Source organism: Eurytemora carolleeae, unplaced genomic scaffold (assembly GCF_000591075.1).
Source record: "Eurytemora carolleeae unplaced genomic scaffold, Eaff_2.0 scaffold506, whole genome shotgun sequence".
NCBI classification, from domain to species: Eukaryota; Metazoa; Arthropoda; class Copepoda; order Calanoida; family Temoridae; genus Eurytemora; species Eurytemora carolleeae.
The window spans coordinates 26,483-44,745 of record NW_019396521.1 but is presented as its reverse complement, the minus strand read 5'-3'; the positions used below and the strand labels follow the sequence as shown (position 1 = coordinate 44,745).

Here is an 18,263-nt window from a genome sequence, read left to right as displayed (position 1 = left end):
AATGTCCAAAATTCCAAAATGTCCAAGGTTAAAAAATATCCATTATGTATACATTTGAACTATTTTTGGTTTGGTTGAACTAATTTTATGTTCATTTGAACAAGAAATTGTATTATAATTAGAGATAGGTTAGGTTAAGACGGTTCCTGGGCCAAGCACTGTGGCTAGGACAGACTGGGGCCAAACGCTGCGGCTAAGAATTCAAATAAACATATAAATAGTTGAACTGAACTAATAAATAATTTAAATGTATGCGTTATTTCAGGGTTAGGCTTTGTTAAGACAATTTCTTGTTTAAATGAACATAAAATAGTTCAATTATTTCAGTTTCATGTGTTCAAATACAATAGATTATGTAATAATATCTTTTGTAACTAAAATCTTTTATACTTCATATCTTGTGTTACTTATATCATATGTAATTATATGTTTTGTAATTATTTTATTTGTAATATATCTATTCTAATGCTACTGAGCCGTAGGTTAATCCTTACTAACTAGTTAATTAAATTGATTATTATACTATACGAGTCGTATATTGCAACTTTCTGAATTTGTATGGACGCTACGTACTTCAACGTACTTCGGTATTAGTCGTTTTTAACAATTTTCTCCTTATAGACGCAACAGATAGAAGTAAGATTAGAAGCGATCAAAAGCGAGTATTTTTCACCGTAATCCTATACCCCCTTTCATTTTTCGCGAACACTCCTTAAAATCAATCTTTAAGTGCATTTGATTTTGTAACAAAGCAATTAGTTACAATAGTAGGTGAAAAATTCCATATTTTGTGAAATTGTATGTACACTGTACATGTTCAATGGACAGTTTATAATCATAACGGGAGTTTAAAATTAGACCTATTCCACAGGTTTCTGTTTCTCACTGTAAGAATATGGCTAGCTACATTTTTAGCAATTTTGTACATAAATAAAATATATGAGACTCAAGGCCATGCACATTTTTAAATATATACTTTTTTAATCTAGAACTTTGAATTTCTCTATATTCTTCTATTTCATAAAAAACACATATTTTTATCTTCTCTAACTAACATCCTTTTCAAGTTTATTCTACTGGTATATAAATAACAAATAAAATATGTCTTTTTTGAAGACATTATCATCATCGACCAACCGTATTCCATTGGAGGCCAAAATTTTGAGACTTAAAAATTTTAAGTTGAGAGATAATTCTTGGAGCCTAACAAATCTTCAACAAGATTCACTCGGCCTCCATTGAAATGTAGAAGGGCCAAACATAAATGTATTAGTCCTCCAATGTGATGTGTCAGGCCTTTAATGAGACAAACAAGGTCTCCAATGGACTTCGGTAGCTGTTTGAAGACGATAATTCCTTCCTCCACTGAAAACCAAACCAAACAAAAATAAATATATTCTTTAAAATTTCTGTAATTTGTGAAATTTTGTGACGAAATAAATAATGATGCCCGCTCACAGTCTTTTCTTGATCCTAGATTCTGTATGGATGGTTTCTCTGCAATGTTCAAGAACGGATTCAAGGGACGGAGCAGATCTATCCTCTGTATAATCATATCCAGCCATTCTAGAGAGAGCCATGATATAGGCTGTAGCAATCTTTATCACAGATAGTTTGGATAGTTTGATATTTTCATCCTCTGATGGGATAGCAGCTTGCAGTGTATCAAATGCTGCAGTTATCGTGTGGACCCTTTGACGTTCTCGAGCATTCGCTTCGATTCGTCTGATTCTTGTCGAATTCTTGTAGTTTTTCTGTTGTAAAATATCTTTTGTGAGTTTGGTTCGTTTTGAGACTTCGGTTGACTTTATATCGTAGATTGGCTTTTTAGACGTTTTTGGTATAATTAGATCTAAAGGTTCCTCTTGAACAGGTTGGATAGGATCAACAGGTCCAGGGAACATACAGGGTAGGAGCCTAGGTTCTCTTTCACTAACATGATTAATCAATGAATCAATTTTAAACCTTTTTTTAGGAACGATCATCTGTGTTGAAGAATAGTCACGGAATTTCTGAAGTGGAGAAGGAATTCTAAATCTTTTTTCTGGTTCGGGTTCAGGTTCGGTTTCAAGCTCCGGTCCGGGTTCAATCAAGGGGGGAGATCTTTCCTCGCTCCCAGTACTATTCAATCTTGACCGCCAGGGTTCAAATGTCTGAACTTTGCTCCATTTTACTCCCTCCAAGGGTTTAAAATTAGGTTTCAGTTCAATCTCTGATGGTTTGAGGTTTGATTTTAACTCCGAGAATGGTTTAAGGATTAATTTTATCTCCGAGGACGGTTGAAGAGAAAATATTGTCTCCTTTTCCGAAGACTCCAGAAACGTTTGTAACTTCTTGGGTTCCAACGATTTTCTCTTATTTCTCCGGACCCCTGGTTCAGTCATGGTTTCCAAACCTCGTCAAAAACGTCCTGAAATTAATATTTTTTAAATCCTAAGAAAGTGTTTTATTGTTTAAATTAGGTTTGTTAAGACAACTGACAAAATGAGCCTAATTCGTACAAACAAACTTTCTCTGTTTTTACTCCAAGATTAGAAACTAAGATGTAGATGATTAAGATAAGGCAAGAGACATGATGAAGGAGTGACGGTGTCGGTTTGAGTGTAAGATGTGTGCCAGAGTTTAATGATGGGTGGATACCAAACCAATCATCCTGGTCCACCCAATCTACCATCCTATTCTCATAGTCTACTAATCCTGTAATCCTAGTCTACCATCCTAAACTCCTAGTCTACTGATCCTATACTCCTAGTTTGCCAATCCTATACACCTAGTCTACAATATCCTATACTCCTAGTTTAGTGATCCTATACTCCTATTCTTACCATCCTATACTCCTAGTCTACTGATTCTATACTCCTAGTCTTCCATCCTAAACTCCTAGTCTGCTGATCCTATACTCCTAATCTATTAAAACTATACTCAAAGTTTGCCATCCTATACTCCTAGTCTACCATACTATACTCCTAGTTTACTGATACTCCTAGTCTACTGATCCTATACTCCTAGTTTACTGATATTATACTCCTANTACTGATATTATACTCCTAGTTTACTGATCCTATACTCCTAGTCTACTGATCCTATACTCCTAGTTTACTGATTCTATACTCCTAGTCTATACTGATCCTATACTCCTAGTCAACTGATCCTATACTCCTAGTCTACTGATCCCATACTCCTAGTCTACTGATCCCATACTCCTAGTTTACTGAGCCTATAATCCTAATCTACTGATCAATATTCATGCATCCTATATTCCTAGTCTACTGATCCTATACTCCTAGTTTACTGATCCTATACTTCTAGTCTACTGATCTTATTCTACTGATCCTATACTCCTATTCTACTGATCCTATACTCCTAATTTACTGATCCTATTCATCCATCCTATACTCCTAGTCTACTGATCCTATACTCCTAATTTACTGATCCTATTCATCCATCCTATACTCCTAGTCTAGTGATCCTATACTCCTAATTTACTGATCCTTTTCATCCGTCCTATAATTCTAGTCTACTGATCCTTTTCTTCCATCCTATACTCCAAGGATGATACCTTATTTTACATAAAATGAATTTTATGGTTTTACAACAACAACAGGATGTCCCATTTTAATGGACGACGATCTTTTAGTTTATACTACTTCATCCCAGTTGAATATTGTGTTTTAGGAAAAATATCCAAAAATTTACAGGCAATTAATTCAAGCAATGTATATGTTACGAGAAGTTTGAATCACCAATTTGATAATGGTGAAAATGTCTTTGTGTTTTAATGTTTATTGTAACACCCATGTATGTAAAGTACATTAAAACCATCCCTTGTAGTCAATTCACGATGCACCTCAGTTGATATAAAACTATCATTTATAAGTGTCTAGAGATGCTGTGAATTTGAATGGAGAAATGTAATTTCAAGTGATATTTCATTTAAAAATTCTCTTTGGTATCCTTGAAAGCTTTCTCGGATTTATGATAAGGAAGTAGAAACGTTTTCCGGGTTGAACGCTGGTTTGTCACTTCAAACAATCCATAAGTCAATTTTATAAAAACCATAATTGAAAATGATTTGCATAGCTTATTCATTTTTGATAATACAAAACTTTTAAGGGTACCGCAATCAATCATACACGTCTAAAGTTACTTTAAAGTCATCGATTGAAATCCATTACATTCGAACTTTGAGTAAAGTTTTTAACTTCTTACATTGAACTTATACTTGTACAACGCAGAATACTATGTTCAGTGTGCAGAATACTATGTACAGTGTACAGAATACTATGTACAGTGTACAGAATACTATATAAAGTGTGCAGAATACTATGTACAGTGTACAGAATACTATGTAAAGTATGCAGAATAATATGTACAGTGTACATTATACTATGTAGAGTGTACAGAATACTATGGGCAGTGTTCGGAATACTATGTACAGTGTACAGAATACTATGTACAGTATACAGAATACTATGTACAGTGTGCAGAATACTATGTACAGTGTACAGAATACTATGTACAGTATACAGAATACTATGTAAAGTGTGCAGAATACTATGTACAGTGTACAGAATACTATGCACAGTGTACAGAATAATATGTACAGTGTACATTATATTATGGACAGTGTACAGAATACTTTGAACAGTGAACATAATAATATGTACAGTGTACAGAATACTATGTACAATGTGTAGAATACTATGTACAGTGTACAGAATTCTATATACAGTGTACAGAATACTATGCACAGTGTACAAAATAATATGTACAGTGTACAGAATAATATGCACAGTGAACAGAATACTATATACATAATACAGAATACTATGTACAGTGTACAGAATACTATGCACAGTGTACAGAATACTATTTACAGTGTACAAAATAATATGTACAGTGTACAGAATAATATCTACAGTGTACGTTATATTATGTAGAGTGTACAGAATACTATGTCAGTGTACAGAATAATATGTACAGTGTACATTATACTATGTAGAGTGTACAGAATACTATGGACAGTGTTCGGAATTACATGTACAGTATAAATACTATGTAGAGTGTACAGAATACTATGTCAGTGTACAGAATAATATCTACAGTGTACGTAATACTATTTAGAGTGTACAGAATACTATGCCAGTGTACAGAATAATATATACAGATTACAGAACACTATGTACCGTGTACAGAATAATATGTACAGATTACAGAACACCATGTACAGTGTACAGAATAATATGTGTAGATTACAGAACACTATGTACAGGTTACAGCATACTATGTTCAGTGTACAAAATACTATGTACAATGTACAGTGTTCAGTATTTAAAAACCTGGTTAAGATGTGTTTAAAGGAACAGCATCTGTCTGATACTGTTTATTTAGTTGCTTTAACAACAGGTGTTTAAAACATGTTCATATATCTATACATCTGAATATATAATATATCTTATATACTTTATATATGTATGTCAATTTATGTAACTTTTATTTAAAGTTAAATCATAGCATAATATATCCTATACATTTGAGGAAATATAACTAAATTTTTATATGCGCTGGTAAAAATATCAAGGATATCAACGACGACCTTCGATGCTAAAAAACTGACCCTATCGCCCGTCCTGTAGCCTACTCTATAAAAAGAATTAAAAAACTTTCTGAATTACTTTTTCTTAAAATTTCAAAGTGATAGTGTTAGGAGTGCTAGGGCAAAAAATGGGTCCGTCGATCTCCCTCCCTCCCAAAGCAATTTTAGATTTAAAGGGAGAGGGGGGGATTGAAAATTTACATTTTAGCTCACAGGATTTTATCCTTAACACAATTGATAATCTTAGATTTTTTGTTTTGTTTGAGAAGAACTTATTTTGTTGAAGACGACATCTATAAACATGCCTTTTTAAAGACTTTTTTAGACACTAAGGTAGTGTAGTTCACATACTTTTGGGGGCGAATTTTGGCCGCTAGATGTCTCATGCTTAGTTCTTATCTGATAGATAGATAAATTCTCCGTACACTTGACGACCAATATAGGAGACGTCAAGTTGTCGAACAATAATGTAGTTTATGGAAGGAACGGCCTCTGTGTGACTTGCAGATTAAGATTATTATTTAGAATTTGATTTATAAAATATACTTTTATATTATGCCTTTTGTTCACTTAGAATGTCGTAATTGTAATTGGTATAAAGCTAAAACATTGTCGTCTTTTGTATTCGTCATGTAAAGTGTAATAATTGTCGTCTTCTTTCTTTCTCTTTCTTCTGAATATTGAAACCTTATATTGAATATCTTTAAAGGGACTGTTAAGGAAAAATTAAAGGCGGTATATAGGCTGAAATCTAAACATTTTTGCGACCTATATGAGTGTTTAGGTCCTGAGCTGCTATTCTGAAATCTCAGGGAGGGGGCTACGCCCCCTCTGAATCCGTCAAGTTGGTGCAAAGATCCTGCCACCCCCCTGTATCCGCCCCTGCTGGCGACCTCCCCATCTTAAATCAAATCCTTTATACGTCCCTATAAGAGCGAATTAAAAAGATCACTAAATACCTAATCCAATTACATGAAGAAGAAAATTTGACAAACTATGAATTATAAAATCATTACCTGTTATATAAAGAATACACCTCTGAGTGTGAACTATGAAGGATAGAGGTAACTGAAACAGGTGTACACTATTATACAGATGTATTGTAAACTGAAAACATATATCAGATTACTTAGTTCTCTTATAATCCCTTGTTTATAATTAGATTTATCTTTATTCCTCTCTATACCTTATATTTATCTTTATTCCTCTCTATACCTTATATTTATCTTTATTCCTATCTGTACCTTAGATTTATCTTTATTCCTCTCTTTACCTTACATTTATCTTTATTCCTCTCTTCACCTTATATTTATCTTTATTTCTCTCTTCACCTTATATTTATCTTTATTCCTCCACACCTTATATTTATCTTTATTTCTCTCTACATTTTATATTTATCTTNGGCGCGAAGCGCCCTCTAAGGCTAGAAAGAAGGGCGCGAAGCGCCTTGAATTTCTAGTACCTTATATTTATCTTTATTCCTCTCTATACCTTATATTTATCTTTATTCCTCTCTATACCTTATATTTATCTTTATTCCTGTCTGTACCTTATATTTATCCTTATATCTCTCTTTACCTTATATTTATCTTTATTTCTCTCTTCACCTTATATTTATCTTTATTCCTCCACACCTTATATTTATCTTTATTTCTCTCTACATTTTATATTTATCTTTATTCCTCTCTAGTCTTTACCTTATATTTACCTTTATTCCTATCTACACCTTATATTTATCTTTATTCCTCTCTATACCTTATATTTATATTTATTCCTCTACACCTTATATTCCTCTATACATCTTATATTTATCTTTATTCCTCTCTATACCTTATATTTATCTTTATTCCTCTCTATAACCTTATATTTATCTTTATTCCTCTCTGTACCTTATATTTATCTTTATTCCTGTCTGTACCTTATATTTATCCTTATTTCTCTCTACACCTTATATTTATCTTTATTCCTCCACACCTTATATTTATCTTTATTCCTTTACACCTTATATTTATCTTTATTCCTCTACACCTTATATTTATCCTTATTTCTTATTCTTTATTTTGTTCCTCTATACATCTTATATATAGAATGTATTTTAAGTGTATTACCGAGTTTGGAAAAATTATAATTTCGTCTAGAAAACCTGGAAAAACTAAACGAGTTTAGACATTTGTACACCCTAAAGACGAGAAAATAAAAAGTTGTTTATTTTTTAATGTTTTCTGATTTTAATATAAAATACCATTTATGGGAAGAATAATGTCATATTGAAATGTTCACCACGTACATAAATATACATTCTGAAGTCTGGTTAAATTCATGGAGATAGAAATACTTAAAATGAAACTTATTATGGTAATAAGATCCTAATACAAATTCAACTTTAAACTTGAATAAAATTTTCTACTAGAATGATTGAAGGCTCTAGTTTACAGCATTCGAACAGAAATTGTTTAGTAGATTACAAATTTTTCAATATTTTCAATACTGGTCCATGTAATAATAATAACAACATGTAATCAACTTAACTTAAAATACTTAACTTGAGTGATTTTCAGAAACTTTACTACACATTTGTATGTATACATATGTATCTATAGGCGCGTTCTATTTAAACCCTATTCAGGCCACGTGAATTTAACGGTTCGGTCAATATTCCAGAAAGCTATGACTTTCGATCACAATTTGAACCATTAAACATAATTTGTTAGCCTTTTTTATTAAATACTTTTTTGTTGGCATGTGCATTTTGAATGAAAATTTATAACATAAACAAATCAGTGAAGTAAATGATTATTGAATCAAAGACCAAAACACGTTTGATTTCAAATATAAGAAACCGAATGCTGCTCACTCTGGTTAGTCCGGTGTGAGGCTAACGCCTGATTTACCCAAAATTTCAAACATTTATTGCAATTTCAAGTGTTTCAGCAAAAAATGTGCAAAGGTAAAATAAGGCACTCAGGCTGCCCGAGGACTCAGGCAGAAGGTATAAAAGCCACGAACAAGGGAAACTAATACTTTTAAGATTAACTTTTAATCTTTATTTAAACCTGCAATTTGGATTTATTTTTTAAACCGTGTCAGCAGTTTAGTTGTCGAGAAATGGTGGAAAGTATATATATCTCAAAAATTATGAATTCAAGAAACGTTAAATATATGAAACAAACCTACTTTTGGACCGAAACACGTGATTTTATAAATATTATTATCACTATTTTCTATTAATTTGCTTTCTAGAATATGACTAAAAAGTTGGTTTTAATTTAAAAAGTGTTTCGGACTAATAAGGCCATTTTAACTGTTTATTAGGATTGATTGTCAGAAACATTTTGCAACCCCCCCCCCTCTCACAACCAATAATTCAATATCTGAGAGGGGGGGGAAGATTTCTGCCACTTTTTCTTTTAATCTGACTTGCCACAAAACACCTATGAGGAACCCTGTAATTAAACCTAGATGAACTAATCTGGGGTACTAAACTTGAGTGAACTAACCCCGGGTACTAAACCTGGATAAACTAGTCCTAAGTACAGAACCTGTGTCCGAATTTAATGCATTTGAGCCGGGTCTTAAATCCGCCAAAAACCGGTTTCAATTAAAACGCCGGCTTAAATCTTGAAATATTGAATATAATTTTAAGTGAAACCAACCATATTTGAGCCGCGGCTGAAATTTAAGCCGCCGTTCAAATTCTTTAAATCCGGCCTCTGGATAAACTAACCCTGGGTACTAAGTCTGGATAAACTAATCCTGGGTACTAAACCTGGATGAACTAATCCTGAGTACTGAACTTGGATACTAAACCTGGCTAAAAAAAAAACCCTGAGTACTTAACCTGGGTACTAAACCTGGATAAACTAACCCCGGGTACTTAACCTGGTTGAACTAACGCAGTGCAGTAAACCTTGATGAACTAACTCTGGCTACTAAACCTGGATGAACTAACCCCGGGTACTTGACCTGGTTGAACTAACCCAGTGCAGTAAACCTGGATGAACTAACCCTGGGGACTAAACTTGGATGAACTAACTCTGGCTACTAAACCTGGATAAACTAACCCCGGGTACTTAACCTGGTTAAACTAACCCTGGGCACTAAACCTGGATGAACAAACTCTGGCTACTAAACCTGGTTAAACTAACCCTGGGCACTAAACCTGGATGAACTAACTCTGGCTACTAAGCCTGGATAAACTAATCCCTGGGTACTAAACATGGATAAACTAACCCCGGGTACTTAACCTGGTTAAACTAACCCTGGGCACTAAACCTGTATGAACTAATCCCTGGGTACTAAACCTGGATTTAACTAACCCTGGGTATGAAACCTGGATAAACTAACCCCGGGTATTAAACCTGGATAAACTAACTCCGGGTACTAAACCAGGATAAACTAACTCCGGGTATTAAACCTGGATGAACTAACCCTGGGTACTAAACCTGGATGAACTAATCTAAGTCCTTGACCTGAGCACTTAAACCTAAATAAACTATGAACATAAAACTGGTAAACTGATTAAACCAATTGATAAATTTGACCTACAGAATATTTCCAGGTTCAGATAAGACCTACTGAATATATCTAGGTTCAGATTAAGCCTACTGAATGTATCTAAGCTCAGCTAAGATTTGCTGAATATTTCTGGGTTCAGATTAGACCTGCTGAATATATCCAGGTTCAGATTAGTGCTACTCAATACAGCCAGGTTCAGATTAGACCTACTGAATATCTCTAGGTTCAGATCAGACTTGCTAAATATCTCCAGGTTCAGATTAGAACTGCTAAATATCTCAAGGTTTAGATTAGAACTGCTGAATATCTCCAGGTTCAGATAAGTTCTGTTGAACCGTGCATTGCTCCAGGTTTAGGTTAGACCAACTGAATATCTCCAGGTTTAGATTAGACCAGCTGAATATTTCCAGGTTCAGATTAGACCAGCTGAATATCTCCAGGGTCATTATAAACATGCTGAATGGGAAGTTTTCATCTGTTCTATTTTCCTTTCTTCTCATACATTCATTCTAATAATCTGAAGTAAACATAGTTTTATCCAAAGGAGATGAAAACGTCTAAAAAAATTGAAAAAAATGTTCAGGATAAAATTCATTCACTCCGACTAATCAACTATCTTATTTTTTTGATGGAAAAAATTTTGATTATAGTTAAACGCGAAAACATTAAAAACTAATAATAAGCTACATTAATCCTCCAAGATGTAAAATTAAATGAAATAATGGCTTGAAATCCGTTGTTTTTGTGTTTTATCAGAAATATTATGATTTTTGTTAAAAAAAAAGAAAATTAACAAACCCATCATATTGAACAGTCTAAACAATGATCCTCGTAAACTGAACAGTTATGAATTCAGTTTGAGATAAAAGGATTACAAATGGACAAATTAGCATAAAACCGGCCTTTATTAATCCGGCCCGGGTTGAATTATTTCAAAAAACCCACAGTCCCCAATTGTCCAAGAATGATTAATTAACATCATGAAAATCAAGTAAAACTGGTTTGCATCAGATAACCTTTCTTTAATCTTAGTAAACAAATTTAAATAAATGAAGAAAAAAAACTGTTATAGTTTATTGGTAGAAAACTTTAAAGATTATTCTGTGTAACATGGTGTCCTCTTCAGTTCTTTATTATCTGTATCTACAATTTACCAAAAGTAAAATTGAACAGAAGGATATTGAGTAGGGAGAATGGTTCTAACTGCAGTAGATATTCTGGTACGGTATGCATTCACGGTCTTCAACCTATTCCCTGAGATACTCAGTATCTGCAGGAGACCTGAATCAGTCAGCTGTCTACACCCGTCCAGGCACAGTTCCTTCAGCATTAGGAGAATTTTCACTCCTTTATTGAATTCACAACCTGTTATATAAGTCCAGGATACATCTAGAACTCTAGGTTTATTGCCAGACAGTCCATACAGTCCTCCATCTGTCAGAATACAACATCCAGACAGCTTCAGTGTTTCTAGGTTTGGAAGAGAGTTTACTCCTTCCTCTACTCCAACCCCCGTAATGTAAGAACAAGATAAATCTAATTCTCTGGAATTACTCCTGGATCTGTTCAGTATCTCAATCAGTCCTTGATCTGATAACGACGGACAAGAAGTCAGTAACAGCTTCTATAGGTTAGGAAGAGTACTAGGGAGATTACTGAATATATCTCCTGTATTCCACATATTATGAATAGTAACAGATCTTAGATTAAGATTGGATAATACTGTTTGAACGATTGCATTCTCATCCCTCCTCTCAAACCTCTTATCACAAAACCTTATACTGATAGTGTCCAGTTCCTGGTGTTTCTCCACCAAGTATTTGAACACTGGATCACAACCAGGAGTTCTAAGAGCATAGATTTCCAATTTTGAAAAGAAAATATATTTTTACACTTTTTACATATTTTAAGAGTCGAAAACACCCTGAGAATGTCACTTGATATTTTATGTACAAAATCGGTTTAAAATGGAGGATATGACATCATTTTTTAATATATATTCTTGTATGTTTGTTTTTCATCTTTTTTTCTAATTTCTGTTTCAAGAGTATTCAAATTGTGAGTCAGCAATGCATACTCCCGGTTAAATGTGTTACCTTGAATGGTACATATCTCGTCTGATAACCTTCTAAGTCTAGTAGAATAAACTAATCCACATATTCTCCAAACCTTGAAGGTGTTCTCTACCTCATCAATCCTATTCCGCAAAGTTGTACACTGGTTGCTCTCAGTGACATCTTATCCTTCTTAGATAAATGCTTGAACTCCTTGAACACAACTCAGATCAGATCATAAACCACCATCCTCTCTAATCCTGACAACATGTGCGAAGATCAAATTAAACTATCTCTCTGCGTTAAATTGCTCTCAGCTGCACAAGATAATAGTTCTGTTAGCTTTCCTTGTTCATTAATTCCAATCTCTGATAAAAATAATAAAAAAACTGTTAAAGGGACTTTCGATGAAGTTTCAAGTGACCCTTGGTTTAAAATATTTCTTCTGAGCAATATTGATGGGAATATCCTTGTATTTCTCACTGAAAATATATAATTTTTGATTACAGTTTCTTAACAAAAAGCGAATTTATTTAGAAGAAACAATCGAAGCAAATCAATGGACAATTAAATTACGTTTAACAATTAAAAGACTAAAAATAAATAAATAAAAAATAAAAAAGATCAAAATATCTTGTTTTCTCTTGTCTTCAAGTAAGAGTTCAATATCTCCAGATTCTCATCTTCAACTTAAACGTAATCTTCCTTCTTCTCAAGAGTATAATTCTGCAACTTCAATAGTTTCCAACCCTTGGAGAAACATAACAAAACCTTCCTCTAACTCAGTTTCCTAATTCTTCATTGATTTGAAGAAGCCAAGCTCAAGATCTATTTCAGAGATGGTCTTGCTCTGGAGGGTGATTCAGTTCATCCTTGTTTAAGTTCTCCTTCTCCTTTGTTCCAGAGTAGGTATATTTGCTTGGTTCGATCATTCCTCTTTGTGAGAGTTGTTTTCATCTTCTTCTGTAGGCGGGTTCGAATATACTCCAGGGTATTAATTAAATTAGATCCATCTGTAATTCGTTATAAAAAATCTAAGTATTAGAATTTAAAAATATTTTTTCGCCCCAAACAATCAGTCATTTTTGAACTTCCTAACAAGCAAAATGTATCATCATTTACTTAACATTTTTAAATAGAAACGAAGACAAAAACTGAAGAATCTTAAATTTTGAAATAGTTTCTTTCTTGCACTTCCCCCTTTGTAATTATATCAAGATCTTTACTTAAAGGAATTGAGTTTTTGCCACAAACTAAAATCTTCTGATCCCAATATCTTTGCAACCTGATTGTGCAAACCTTTGATATTTCAAACTTAGAATATTTTTTCTATAAGTATCAATAGTTTGAAATATCTAAGGTCTTCGACATTGGGTTACAAAGATATAGAGATTAGAAAATCAGAGTTTGTGTCAAAAACTCAACTCCTTTCCAATGTTTTATTTCTCTACAACCAGGATTTGGAAATGAAACTCAGAGTAACAATTGCCGGAACTTTTTTCCACCTAGCCCCTCTCCCACCCTCCTGATCCTAAAACAGCCTGATCGGACATCAGAAATTCCTGGTTACCACAATAGCTAACTGAGTCAGCCAAATTAGAACACATTGAAACATACAATCAACCTTAGTGAGTGTCTAAAAAACTATAATTTCGATCAAATTCTTTTTTTTTTCAAAATTATTAGAACCTGGGGCAGTCAACAGAAGAAATAGAAATAACGGAAAAAGTGATGACAAGAAAAACAATAAAATTAGAATTATTCTGAATTATCTGTATCCAAATTATAAAATTAAAAATTAAAATTAAAAATAATAAATTGTAAAAAATTCCTCTTCTTAGGTTTCTTTAAATCTTCTCCAGGCATTGTTATACACTGATAGCTGGGGATAGAAATATTAAAGAGTCTTAACTTTTCTTTTGCTTTGCCGATACTTCAACAAATCATACAAAGTATTAATAAAGGGATTGTTATTCTATTTCCAAGAGATATCATTTAAGATTGTTGTACCCTTTCCATGTTCATTCTTCATAATACATACATTAGTACTAATAACATTTTTTTTAAATTGCGACTTGTGAATTTTTTACAAAAATAAACAGAATCTAAAAAAGAGAAAGAATAATAAAAATATTCTGTCAGGTATTTCAAGCAATAATCTAAACATGATGTAAGATCTACGGTTCTTCATAAACTTTATATGAGTTCGCGGTTTTCATATTAGACCTGCTGAATATCTCCAGGTTCAGATTAGACCTGCTAAATATCTCCAGGTTCAGATTAGACCTCCTAAATATCTCCAGGTTTAGATTAGACCTGCTAGATATCTCCAAGTTCAGATCAGACCTGCTAGATATCTCCAGGTGCAGATCAGACCTGCTAAATATCTCCAGGTTCAGATCAGACCTGCTAAATATCTTCAAGTTCAGATTAGACCTGCTAGATATCTCCAGGTTCAGATTAGACCGTTGAATATCTCCAGGTTCAGATTAGACTTATTAAATATATCTAAGTTCAGATTATACCTACTGAATATACCCAGGCTGAGATAAAACCTGCTGAATATCTCCAGCTTCAAATTAGAGCTACTCAATATAGCCAGTTTCAGATTAGACCTGCTAAATATATCTATCTTGCTGAATATATTCAGGTTAGGCTTAGAACTGCTTAATATCTCCAGGTTCAGATTCGGCCTGCTGAATATAACCAGGTTCAGATTAGACCTGATGGATATCACCAGGTTCAGATTAGACCTACTAAATATATCTAGGTTGAGATTTGACTTGCTGAATATCTCCAGGTTTAGCTTAGAACGGCTAAATATCTCCAGGTTCAGATTAGACCTGATGAATATCACCAGGTTCAGGTTAGATCTGCTAAATGGCATATGAAATTTAAAATATTATTTGTTCTTCTCCCGTCACGTCCTATCCTACTTCAGTGAACTTGGCTTCCTTCATCCTCTTCTCAGCATTTACATCTAAGATTGTGTAACACATTGCACCGTATATTCTCTTTAGATTTAATCTAATCTATTCTATCTTCTCAAACATTCATTCTAATAATCTGAATTAAACATTTTATCAAAATTAACAAAAATAGCAAAAAAATACGAAAATGGAGGAGAAAAATGATTATTAGGAATTAATATCAATTACAACAGATTTATTGTAAAAAAAGATATTTCTATACAGATATTAACAGCAGGTTTATTAAAATAATATTTTACCATTATTTTAATTTTATTCTAAATAAAGAAAATATCTGGAAAAAATGTTGAAGATAGAATTTGGAAAAAAAACCATTGTTTTACTTTTTCACAGAAAAAAGTTTGATTATAGTTTAAATGAAAACGTTAAAAATCACTGATAAGATATAATTTACGACAAATCATCCAAGACGTAAAATTTAATAATATAAGGGTTTCAAATCCGTTGTTTATAATTTAAATGTGTTTATTAGAAATATTTTGATTTTTGTTAAAAACAACAAAATTAACAAACCCAACGGACGCCATGAGCCTCCGCTATGCAGACACGAGCCTCCCAGATTAGCTAGGCAAACGAGCCTCCACCATAAAGCACAGATTTTTTTAAATCTTGGTTTTTATGTGTAGTGACAAATGTGGAGAAATATTTCTGGATTAAATTTTGTTTGTTTTGAGGTAATCTTTGATTTAAACAATAAGTTTTTTGAAAATGTTAAGATTCAAATAAATTTTCTGGATTCAATTTGAACTACAAAAAAAGGTTACAGCAGATGAAATGAAATTCAATTCAAATTTTTTCTCTCTAAATATTTTCCTTTTCATGTATAAATGTTTAAAATTTTATATACCATTTTATTAGTCATAATTAGGCACTATTTACATAGCCGGTCACTCCCTTTAATGATTTTTAATTATTTATTGGAAATATTTAGATTTTGTTAAAAAAGAAGAAAATTAACAAACCCAAATGTAGGCTTTCCACAAGGGTCCGTTTTAGGCCCTCTACTTTTTCTAATTCTTATAAATGACCTGCCAAATGCAGATGATTTCTTTCCTTAATTGTTTGATTGAACGGTAATTTAATTGAACGGTAAAAGTCTTCCATAATTGTTTGCAAATGCAAACCTTTTAAAGCGTTAGCTTGGATTGAACTTACCTTAAATGAATTCATCAAAAACATAATATATTGTGTTTAGATCAAAAAAGAAAAAAAAACTCTGGACGACTTTTACATCAAAATGTATAAAAATTCCTTGAGTCCATTGGAATTGGAGAATTGAAGACGATCTTAAAACTAAATCATTTAAATTTGTTACGAGTTCACATTGATGAAAAATTTTTCATTGACATATCATATTCAAAATGTAAAAGCTTAACTTTCTTTTATTAATCAACAATCTTTAAAGTCAAATATCCTCCCTACAGATATCCTACTAACTTTATAACTCCTATTTAAACCTCAGATTGAGTAATGTATTATTGCCTGGGGTGGCGACCCTAATAGATTTTTTAAAGAATTGTCAAAAAGAAGTTAGGATGATAATTTTTCTCAATGATTTTATATTTTCGAACTCCACAAACCTTTTTTCTGAGACATTTCACAAGTCTTGATTTTGTTCAGGCGCACTGTGTAAAGTTAAACATCAAAAGAGCTGCATCGGTCGGGCCAAATTTTTTGTGGCAACTCACATAACCCCAGAAAAAGGTAATGAAATTATGGACGGTAAAATTCGAAAAATGTAAAATTTTATCAGAAATGTTTTGTTTATTCCAGAGCAAGGGGCGTATAAACAACGAGGGTATAGTATATAGAGTGATGATGTTACGCTAATCCTGGACTAATTGTACAGGCCGTGTACGCCACTTTCAAAGGCCAATCTGTATTTTTCCCCCTTCTTCAAGGGTGTGTTATTTCAAGTGGTTCTCAATTTAAAAAGTTTAATTTTTAACATTAAAAATAATTTAGTTTTCTTGACAGTAATGGCAAAGAAACTGAAATAAGTTAATAAAAATCCGGATGCATTATTTTATGCTGCCCTTTTTCGTTTTTGGTCGTAAAAGAAACCCTCACTTTAGGTTTTCAGAAATAGTATGAAGAAACCAAACTAACTGTATAATATTTCCAAAATAAAATGTCCTTTGTGTGTTGTATAAAACCTAAAAGTTTTAAAAAGCAGAGCAATATTTCATTGTTTATAAATGATTCTGAGAAAAACTAAGTAAAATTTAAGATACGCAACCTCCCGTAAGCGTACGGCATATTTGATGTTTGTACTGTACATTAGACCATCAAGTCCTATTAGCATATATATTAGTAATCCCAACTTTATTGTACAGATAAGCTAAATAGCTTGCAGGTAGACAACTATCAACCCCCCCTGTGCACAAGTCTAGTCAGTGGCATATTCAGGAATTTGTCCAAGGGGGGGGGTTGCTTAACATTTGTTTTCTGTTTAAGGGAATTCAGCACCCGTTTGGGCCCAAAAACCTCCGGAAAATCTTCGATTTTACTAATCCAGGGGGCTGAGCCCCCATAGCCCCCCTTGAACCTAGTTTTCCTATATTTCATCCATTCCAGATGAAATAATTGTGATAAGGATTGTTTCACCATTATTGATTAACCTACTCACGCAGATAACCTAAATAATCTGATTTCATGATGTTGAATCTTAAATTTTTAGTTTGTTTGTAAAGTTTACAAAATACAAAAACAATACATTCCCCAGAGATCTTGAAACTTATTATTAATCCAGGTTTGAAATTTCATTGCATTAGAGAGCATTTTATTTAAAATATAATATTCCATATTCCATTTAGAATCATCTTATTTAATTAACAATCTTAATAAGGTTCTACTGAATAAGACTGGTTACAAACAGACAGACAAACAGACAGACAAGCCTTTAATGAGACCGACCACATTTTCAAGTATTAGGCCTACTTTAGAAGATTAAAACGTTATTCTAGAGCAAAATAATTTATCAACGACCCCGGCCCCCCTTTTAATCAGCATTTTACCTAATTCTAGTACAATAAACGACGTTTAGTAGGCTAATAAGCTTAACGCATCTTTGAAAAGGGATCGAGCAAATTTTCGAATGTTAGACAA

The 18,263-nt window shown here is 32.8% G+C and overlaps 1 protein-coding gene across 1 annotated transcript; it reads right to left on the bottom strand.

Moving 5' to 3' along the window:
- Positions 1 to 1,051: 1,051 nt before the first annotated feature.
- On the bottom strand, positions 1,052 to 5,372 carry LOC111704807 (protein atonal homolog 8). Its single transcript, XM_023477155.1, has 2 exons — positions 5,340 to 5,372; positions 1,052 to 2,410 (listed from the first exon to the last, which is right to left on the bottom strand). The coding sequence occupies exon 2, from the start codon at positions 2,382 to 2,384 to the stop codon at positions 1,455 to 1,457; it is 930 nt and encodes a 309-aa protein (XP_023332923.1). The 5' UTR covers positions 2,385 to 2,410; positions 5,340 to 5,372; the 3' UTR covers positions 1,052 to 1,454.
- Positions 5,373 to 18,263: the final 12,891 nt, after the last annotated feature.

Bases quoted from the DNA above. Each gene is read 5' to 3' on its own strand.
- LOC111704807 (XM_023477155.1), bottom strand. From the start codon at position 2,384: ATGACTGAACCAGGGGTCCGGAGAAATAAGAGAAAATCGTTGGAACCC.